The sequence below is a fragment of the Astyanax mexicanus genome, chromosome 19, assembly GCF_023375975.1.
Source record: "Astyanax mexicanus isolate ESR-SI-001 chromosome 19, AstMex3_surface, whole genome shotgun sequence".
Classification (NCBI taxonomy): domain Eukaryota; kingdom Metazoa; phylum Chordata; class Actinopteri; order Characiformes; family Acestrorhamphidae; genus Astyanax; species Astyanax mexicanus.
Window position 1 is genome coordinate 23,256,209 of NC_064426.1, and position 10,209 is coordinate 23,266,417.

The 10,209-nt window shown below is 38.2% G+C and overlaps 1 protein-coding gene across 1 annotated transcript in view; it reads left to right on the plus strand.

The window, feature by feature from the left end:
- The window catches only part of fmnl1a (formin-like 1a), a 52,932-nt gene extending 42,981 nt beyond the window's left edge, over window positions 1-9,951 (plus strand). Inside the window, exons 22-26 of the mRNA XM_007229950.4 lie at window positions 4,024-4,187; window positions 4,910-5,011; window positions 5,993-6,094; window positions 7,822-7,927; window positions 9,019-9,951. Of these exons, the coding sequence (XP_007230012.3) occupies window positions 4,024-4,187; window positions 4,910-5,011; window positions 5,993-6,094; window positions 7,822-7,927; window positions 9,019-9,083 (539 nt within the window). The 3' untranslated portion in view covers window positions 9,084-9,951. The remainder of the gene's footprint in view (window positions 1-4,023; window positions 4,188-4,909; window positions 5,012-5,992; window positions 6,095-7,821; window positions 7,928-9,018) is intronic.
- Window positions 9,952-10,209: the final 258 nt, after the last annotated feature.

The following is a 10,209-nucleotide window of genomic DNA, read 5'->3' on the forward strand; positions in this document are numbered from 1 at the left end:
GAGTTTGAGTGTAAATAGTCAGGCTGTCCACCAGATGGTGGCAGAGGCCGACTGGTGGGAGTGGTCACGCCCACTGATGATGCCACGTTAAGGACCGCCCCTTGGGTCTGGGACCTGGTCAGCAGATTTGACTGACTCAGTCGACTGTGAATAGCAGAGGAGAAGGGCACGGCTGTCCGAAAGTTTAACACAGCAGCAACACACTTCACAAGATGAGCAAAGAGGATTTACATCCTGGCGTGGTTAGTTTAATCACGCACACAATAAACTTCCTGCCACTCAGGGTGGTGTTACGTAAAAGTTAGCTACTCTTTTACGCACGTGGAAGTGTCCAGTACTGCAGGATTTTACGGATTTCGCGCAAAAACCGGCAGTTTTAACTGGAGCGCGGAGTCCATGAGCCGGAGATCCGCGACTCAGACCTGCGCGAAGGCCTTATCAGATCAACACTGGCAAAATATGTCTATTTTACCGGAAACAGTTCGAACTTTATGTAAGTACACACGTATATACACGTATATACACCCGGGTTTAAGGTTACCCACACACGGCGGTGTGTCAACCAAGCTTATTTTACAAATAAGCGTAATGTTTTCAAGAGCGCTCGCATACCACACACACAACTGTACACGCACACACACAGCGGGGGACTGTGCGCGTGACACAGACAGGGGACTGGCCAGTCCTGAATTGTAAACAAAAACACGTGTAGAACATGTGCGTGTGTTTCTAACACGCTGGGTTTATGCAGTTAACTCCAGCTAGGCCAGCTAGCCAGCAGCTAACGCATTTAATAATAACAACAAAATACACTTTATTCTGCAACTTACAGCGCTATTTTCTGGAACTGGTTATGAAATGTGTATATTCTGGTCTCGCGGCGGAGCCAATAATAATCCTGCCCCACGTTGGGCGCCAATTATGTAGCGGGCTCAGTGGTTTAATACCTGGTGCTAATTGAGATGTTGAAATATTTTTTAATTGGGCGCCAGTTATTAAATTAATTTAATTAGATTAATTAATTAATTAATTAATTAATCAAATTAATTAATAACACAAGACATCTCAGGGTGTGGTTTCTACAGGTGACAGAAATTTTCATAACCAAGTTATCCAGAAAAACACACTGAAATGACAGGTTTTGTAAAATAAAAGTATTTATTAAATCACACAGATATGAGTAAATAATTCATTAAAAAGTCATAAATGTAGCCATTAGCTATCAAATCATAGTGTAGAATGATAAATGAGAAATAAAAGACAAACACGTTATAATGCTGATATGAAAGGAATAAAGATTAATATAACTATTAAGTGAGTATTTCTAAATAAGGGTCTAAGGCATTTTAAGTCTACGAAACCAATTCTTATTTCCAACCAAGCCACTCAAAATGAGTCATCTATACTAAAGACGCTCTATTAAAGACCCGACCAAACCATGACCAACAGACACCATCTGCCGAAAGATTAAACCCAGCTCTGCCTTACTCTGAGTTGTTGAAGTGGGCCTTGGTGAGTCCGCCTGGGTTGGTCGTCTGATGCTTCACCCCGAAAAAGGATCACGTGAGCCGGTCTGCAGGGTGGCTTGACTTCCTGTGTCAGCACGGAGCCCCATGAGAACCCACAGGGAAATCCCTTCGCTCTCAGCTGGCTTGCTGGTGGCCTCCGGACCGCAGGTTTCTGGGTTGGATCTGGCGGATCTCCTTTTCAGCTGTACTTTAGCTAAACTTAGATGGAATAATGCTTGGCTTCGTAGATTGTAAAATAACCTTAGATATTTTAACTAGGATAGCTAATATTAATATACTTGAAGATTACATGCACTAGTCTAAGAAAACTAACTTAAGATGACTAAACTAACAGTCTATCCTTTATCCATCTCTGGGCTCCCTAACCTCTCTCCTCCAACTGCTCTGACCTGAACTCCCAAAACTCAACTGGCAACTGAACTGTGTCTGCCCAGTTTAACTATTAGACTCTGTGGCCTGTTTGGCCCTCGAGCTATGATTGGCCCTGTGGCCCAAATGTCTTTGTTTTGATTGGTCTAGGAGCAATTTCAAACTTTGGCAGGGAAGATCTTATGCACAAAGGGCCATAAAACCCCCCCCTCACATGGTCAACATGCTTCAGCTAGTGGTCTATTTTTCTAATAGACCAAACCAAAAGAAAACTCAACTAAACAGTGGATCAAAATACATTCTTCAGCATACCAGTTTGTGAGGATAAATTCAGGAAACAACAATCTTACAATTGAATCACAATAAATGTAATATATATATATTTTGCCCACAAACAGTTTTGTAATATTCAAGATAATCTTAGAAATACATCAATGGATGGAAAGATGGAAAGAGATCAAGAGACATGTTATTATTTAAACCCAATTAAATCACTTAAAAGATAATACATGGTTAAACCACTGATAACCAAATAAAGCTAGATTATCAAATGCTAGTTAAACCTTGTTGATTCAGACTTGAATGTGTAGGAGAATTTAATCAGGACACATCCAAACACATATACCATATACCAGACACATATACCATTATTTAGTAAACATTCTATAAAACACATTTTTTATATAGTCAATATAGATGTATTTTAAGCAAAATCTTCTGAGTGAGAAATTCCTCTCCCTCTGCTGTGTTTAGATAAGCGGTTGGCGTCGGAATTTACGATGGTGGGGGAAGGTGATCTTATCTGCACCCCACAGAATTTGAGCCTGCAATGTTGAAAATGGAATCCCAAGCTTAGAACATTTCTCTTAATTTCATTAATCTTATTTCTAAGTGATTGCAGAAATAACTAGGCACAAACCCCTAAATTGGTACAACATTTGGTGAATTAACAATTTCCAAGGCATTAATTAAGTTTTGACACTCTCTTAAGTCCGCAGTCCCGTCCTAGTGATGGTGTTGCAAATGTTCCAAATGTTTACATTAACTCCGAGGTTTATGACTTGGAGGAATGTAAACAGAATTTTACCCTAAACTCGCATTTAGGAGTCTTGAGCGAGGCTGAGTGAAGAAATAGTCAGTAAATGTCATTTTGAAATTTAAGGTTGTTTGGAAAAGATTACTCCAAGGTTTTTTTTAGAGTGTTCTGGGTTCGAAGTTTCCTTATAGGCCGTAAAGTGGGGGTAGTGTGTGTGTCTGTGTGTAAGCAATGAAGAAATCCTCTGGTTAATCCACTACACATTCAATTCATAAGCAGTCATTGTCTGGGGCCCCAGGCCAGCTCGATGGCTTAGGTAATTGATTGGTTTGCTTGCCTTGTTGCAGCGGGCCTGTTTAACGCAATACAGTGCAGAGAAAAGTTGCAGAGTTTGGTGGCATCTCTGGGTTTTGAAAATATGAATATATTATCTAAATTGATAAGTAGATTTTTTTCATCCTATATGCTAAAGATTGGAAGTTTATAGGAAATATAGCTTGTACATAACTGGCTGGAGGGGGAGTGTGTTCATGTCTGTTGACATGATGGAGCAGAGTAAATGCAGCATTGTGGGGAAAAAAGAAATTAACCAGTACTTTCCTCTACGATGTGTGTTTAGCTTTAGTTTGATTCAGCTGAGGTACTTCGGTTCATTTTTTGAGTAAATGATCAAGATGATATTAAATACCAGTAAGCTAGCAACGCCTAGAGTTAGCTTTTAGTCTAGGGTGAATCCCTGTTGCTCTCTGCACTTTTGCATCGGTCATAGTACTTCTGTGGACATCAAGCCTGATTCCTGAAGCTACTGTTCTCCTAATAACTTGTAGGATCTGGATTATTCAACAATTCCAAGATACAGTTTGATATTAAGAGGCTCCTTTAAATATTGAAAATGTTTTATTACATTTATGTTACAGTAAATGAGCTGATTCAGAAATGCTTCTTCATTTAAACAGTTCTATCAAAGAAGACTTATGATAAAGATTATCTTTACCACATTTAAATAACATTTTACCTTTACTTTAAAAAGCATAAGTAATAACTCTCTCTCTCTCTCTCTCTTTCTCTCTGTCTCTTTTTCTCTCCCAGTCTCTTTGGACAGTGTATTGCAGGATGTGCGAGCATTGGAACGAGGGATGGAGGGAACCAAGAAAGAGTTTCTGGTGCAGGATGATATCCCAGCACTGAAACAGTTTGTTAAGGCCAACAGTGATGTGCTGGATTCTCTCGTTAAAGACAGCAAGACGGCTCAGGTCAGAAAACATGCACTCTTACACACATACCCCTCTCCTGTGTCACCAGTTTTAATCTTAGCCGTCTTTTAGTACACGAGTCAGTGTCTTTAGTAGGCCAATTACTGGACAGAAACAGTAATATATTTATATGTTTATAAAGATATACAGCATACCCCTTATATTTTTGTAAATATTTGATTATATGTTTTCATGGGATAACACTAAAGATATGACACTTTGAAACACAGTAGTCACTGTACAGTTTAAATAACAGTGTAAATCTGCTGCGCCCTCAAAATAACTCAACACACTGCCATTAAGAGCCAGACATTAGAGCCAAATTGTGCCCAAAGTGTCAATATTTTGTGTGGCCCCATTATTTTCCAGCACTGCCTTAACTGTCTTGAGCATAGAGTTCACTACATGACACAATGACAATGACATCACAGAGATGGTTAATGTTAGAGACCTTTCGATCCTCCAGCTTTCATTTGAGGATGTCCCACAGATGCTCATAAGGGTCCATGTGTAGACGTGTATTAGTCACAATTAGAGCAGTTAGTGATTAGTTATTAATGGTTTTGTTTGTGGGTATTGAGAACTGGGCTAAAGCACAAATTATGGCCATCTAGTGGCTTTGAGGACTGGATTGAAAACACATTTATACTGCATAAACACACAGGTTTTGTAGATTGTCTGTTATGATCTGTTCTGACTGTGCTTTTTCTGCATTCCACTAGGAGGCGTATATCTCAGTGGTGGAGTATTTCGGCGAGAACCCCAAGACCACCCAGCCCTCCATGTTCTTCCCCATTTTCGGCCGATTTGTCAAAGCTTACAAGGTGAGTAAGTGAGGAATGAGGAATACTCATTATATATAGCATTACAGATTTTGTAAGGTTAACTAATATAAAGTCTTTATGCACAAGATATAGTAGTGAAATACCCTGATTAGCTAAAACATTAGGTCATATAAAAAAATTGTCTATATGGACAGAATATTGATTATATACGACCACTTTGTATTAGAGTCTGTGGTCACTATGTTTCTCTACATATTTTGTATAAAGTAGAGACCGCTAATACAACAAAAAGCAAGATAAGCTCTCACACACACACACACACACACACATATGGCAATTCCCTTTACTACGGGGATATTTGTGCTGTACGTCCCATTGGAAACACTGTGTTTAAAAGCCCAGCTGCAAAGTTTCAGTGTTTTGTGTTCAAGCAGCTTCACACTGCACAGATATACAAAGTGGAGCACAGAATCTTTTTATTATATTTCCTTTTTTATGCTCTGGCTACACACGCTACACATGCACATTTAGCGTAAGAGTCTCTTAAAGGGATAGTGCATACATCACTGAATACTGGACGTTACATATTTCCCCCAGGCCATTTAAATGGTCATCCCCCATTGTGAGCATGCGTGCAATACCAAACACTTCCTGAGATATTTATACTCAGTAAGTTAAGTTCTAATTAGGAAATCCTTATAACCCAGGTGAAATGTTTACAATAAAGAAAAAAAAGTTTTCTCCAAACATGCATTCTTTATTCCAGCTCCCCACATTGGCTGTATGTCCCCTCAACGTACAATATATACTAGTATTTTCATTGGAACAACTAATATAAATATAATTGCATTTTACATTTATTATATGTAATACTATATTTACATTTAAATATCCACTGTAAAAAATTGCGTTTTAAGAAGAACAAGTGTATTTTGGTATAGGATTTTAACGTTATGTTAATGAAATAATAAAAGGCAGCACTGTTGGTGATTCATTATTGTTTTTCTTTATTAATAACAGAAAGCAGAGCAGGAAAATGAGCAGAGGAAGAAGCAGGAGGCTGCTGCTGCTGAAGAGCAGTCAACCCCATCTCCAAAAAAGAAAGACGCCACGCCACAAAAGGTCAGACATGTCTGCTGCCACAGTTTTCTATGAACTAGCTCAAACATAAACATAAACTCCATTTATTTTGACAATAAATGGAGGTTCTTTGAACTGGTAGAGTCACTGGTGAACTTGGCTACTTGGCTCTAGTGCCCTATAGGCTGCCTTATGGGAAAAATAAGTGTAATATATTATGGAGGTGTGTCCTCTATTAAGGGTGTGATTACCAATAAACTGGTACATATAAGTAACATGATCAGGAATGGTCATTTCAGACCAAAAAAATGTGATTTGTTGCATTTGAATTTATGTGTGGCATTGGAGGGGGAGGGAGTCTAGTCTAGTCAAGTTGTAATCACATACTTCTTGAACTTTTTCACATCTTTTCACCTTACAACCACAAACTTAAATGTATTTTATTAAGATTTTAAGTGATAGACAACACAAAGCAGCATATAATTGTGAAGTGGAACGAAAATGACACATAGTTTTCATCATTTTAATCAAATAAAATTCTGAAAGGTTTGCCACAAGCCATGTAGGGGACACAGCAAACATGTGGAAGAAGGTACTGTGGTCTAAATGCAAAGTGCTACACTGTAAAAAAAAATGGTGGTGTTAGCATTATGCTGTAGGCATGCTTTTAGTCAGGCAGGGACAGGGAAGCTGTTTAGAGTTAATGGAAAGAGGGATGGCGCTAAATACAGGATAATCCTGCAAGAAAACCTGTTGGAGGCTGCAAAAGACTTCAGACTATGAAAGAGATTCACCTTCCAGCAAGACGATGTCCTAAATATACAGGCAGAGCTAAAGTGGAATGGTTTCGATCAGAGAATATGCATGTGTTAGAATAACCCAGTCAAAGTGCTAAAGAACTAAATCCCATTGAGCTTCTGTGATAAGACATGAAAATTGCTGGTCACAGATGCTCTCCATCCAACCTGGCTGGGCTTGAGCTGTTTTGTAAAGAAGAATGGGCAAAAATCTCAATCTCTAGAAGCACAAACTTCTCAGATTTTTATTGGATTAAAATTGTGAAAACTGTGTATCATTTTCATTTCACTTTACAATTATGTGCTACTTTGTGCTGGTCTATCTCTTAAAATCTCAGTAAAATATCTTTAAGTTTGTGGTGACTAAGGTGACAAAATGTAAAAAAAAAAAAGTTTAAGAGGTATAAATAGTTTTGCAAGCCACTGTAATTTAGGGTTGTAATAATGAGTAATAATTTCAATCAAGGATTAAGTCAGTTTTGTTAAACATAATGCGCCATAGGTCTTTGCACCCTGGTAAGGACCTGTGTTTTGTACTCTTTTCATTTGGAACCAGGCCCTTCAAATATCTTGATTCCACCACTGCAAAAAGTGGTTCTTTTTTAAGGAAAAAGCCATTGAAAGGCTGCCATAGAGGAAGGAATTATGGCCTATTTCTTGTCCACACTTGGAATGACAGCCACAGCTGCTAGGTTTGGCCTAGAGTAGAATACAATGCTCTACAAACACTTCAAATTGTGGGTTCCATGAAGACCACATACCTAGAGTTCAAATATCTTGACTCATTTAAAAGAGGTTGATGCGGCTGGGTCAGTATAAAAATATTAAATTCCATAACTGGACCATAATTTGTCCTGAACTGTCTGCTGTCTAGGTTCTATAGGAAAGAAAGTAGTTTTTCTATGATGGTTCATATAGTTGACTTTATTGCAATGGCTTGGCATAACCTTTAACTTCATTCGATTCCATTAGGGTCCTATGATGCCCATGATGCCCAAGATGGATCTGATAGCTGAGCTGAAGAAGAAGCAGTTGAAGTCACCGGTTGCTGATGGAGCCATCGAGGGAATCATCACAGGTACTGGATGGGGACCTACAGGGAAGTTTAGGGATAGGCAGATCTATACTGATGATATAATTATTCAGAACATAGAAGCAGAGAATCTTTAATACAACCTTGCTCCATTTGTGTACTTTTTCATGGTTTGACATAATGTTAATTTTGCAGTTGTTCTTTTACAGTGTTTCAGTGTTTTTTAGTATAAATGAACCAACACGTTCGAATAGCCATTCAAAATGACTTGGAATTCAATCTTTTTACCCCAACTTCTATTGAAAGTATTAGATATTATCATTCCTCTGCAGCATGATTTAGAGCATGTCAGTATCTTATATGACAGCTATCGTAACGACGGGAAAAGTATGCCTTGCACGGCTAAAAATGTTTAAAAGGCATTTATTAATTCTCCTAATTAATCCTGGGTGTTTTGGAAGGTAAATGAAATAAACCAGCATGTGATCAGTGTTTCACTTGCCATTCGCTTTAAGAGCCAGGTGCGCTCTGACTTTGGCGGATTGGTATTTTATTTTATATTGCCAAGATAACAATGGACGTCTGACTGTTGCCATCTGCCTAGGTTGTTGTGAGTCAGTCTGCATTTAAACAATCCATGCCCAAACACACTTACGTCATTTACTGCTCAGTGGGCTTCCCGGTTTTGTGCCGAATTCAACACCCCCACCCTGAAAAGCACCCTCTCTTGGGAGCATGTACGTGTTCTTTGGGAGGTAACCGTGCCCTAGTGTCCACCCTAAGTCCACCCTTAGGTAGCAATAAGCATCACAACATGCTTTACACAGGGTGTAAGATAGGGCCGGACATTTTTGACAGTATATGTAATGGTATACTTATTTTAAGATTGCTGCGTCATCACAAATGTTATAGTTCTTAAAGAGACTACAGTACCAGTTTCAGGTGCTCCAACCTGTATTTTTGGGATGAGTTTGGGTAGTTGAGGATGATTTGAGGTGATGATCATCTGACATCCTGACATCATTAATGCTTTCATCACAGATTGCAATCAAAACCCCACAGCTGTGCTCCACAGTATATGCATATATAGAATATATTCATGCTTGTGGGCGTGTGTGTGTTTTGTTGTTTTCCAGACTTGAGAAATTCGCCATACCGTAGAGCAGATGGCCGACGACCAGCCCAGCGACAAGACAACTAACGGAGTGTTCATTATTGCTATTCACACACGCACACGCAAATTTATACCAGCCTAAACACTCCACACAGCCATATAAACAGTTTTATTATGCTTATGCACATTATGCTTATGCAATAAAAACACCGTGCAGACACACTCTCAAACCCACTCACCTGTCTCCGGCGATACACTCAGAGAAAAAAATAAAAAAGAGCTGATGCATATTGTGCTGAATAAACAAACCCAAACACACAAACTGCACACTAACACATACATGCTAATACAGTATATGCCAATACGTCTTTTTTTTGTACCATCAGTCTCTGGAGCCTGTTGCTGTATATAACACATATTTAAAAAAAAAAAAAAAAAAAAGAGACATTTCCATTGTATTTTAACGTTTTTATGTTTACTTTGTAATAATGTTGAGTATATAAAGCTACTTTTCTCATATTAACAAAATACAGCAACACACAATGTATTGTAAACATCAATACCAGTGTTAAATTATGAGTTTTGAACAGAAAATGAAAGAAATGTTTGCTTGTTTTTTACTAGATGAATACAAGTGAAGTATTAATAAAAAGTGTTTCTAAAAATGAACAAAACTGAGATAATAATAATAATAATAATCAGACAGTAAAGAGGCACATTTCAAGCATGCAAGAGGTTCTTTTGTTAATAGTTAATAAAAGCTGTATATAAAGCCTTATATCTATTTAGGAACCATAAATGAGTCTCATAAATGCTTTTAGACATTTTAGATCTACATTTACATCTACAGTGTGCTACCATATAAAATGTACTGTGCCTTTTTTGTTGTTTATATTGCCAAAGTATTGTACAAAGAATTTTTGAGAAAAGAATATAACTGTAATAATTTCACAACTCTTTGGAAGCAATAAATAAATAACAGTGTCTGTGTGTGTCATGAAATCACTCCAACACCATGCATAGAGAGTTACTCGTTCGATTATTCAGCTAACCGGTATGCCGTGAGCTAACTTAACCCACCAAGGAAAATACAACACAGCTAACCGCTCCAAAGGAATGCTGGGTATTGTAGTAGGAATGCATATAACACATATCACCAAAGTGTGTTACCGATTTGGGCCTCCCGTCTGCCACAGTTGACTCTTCTTACAAC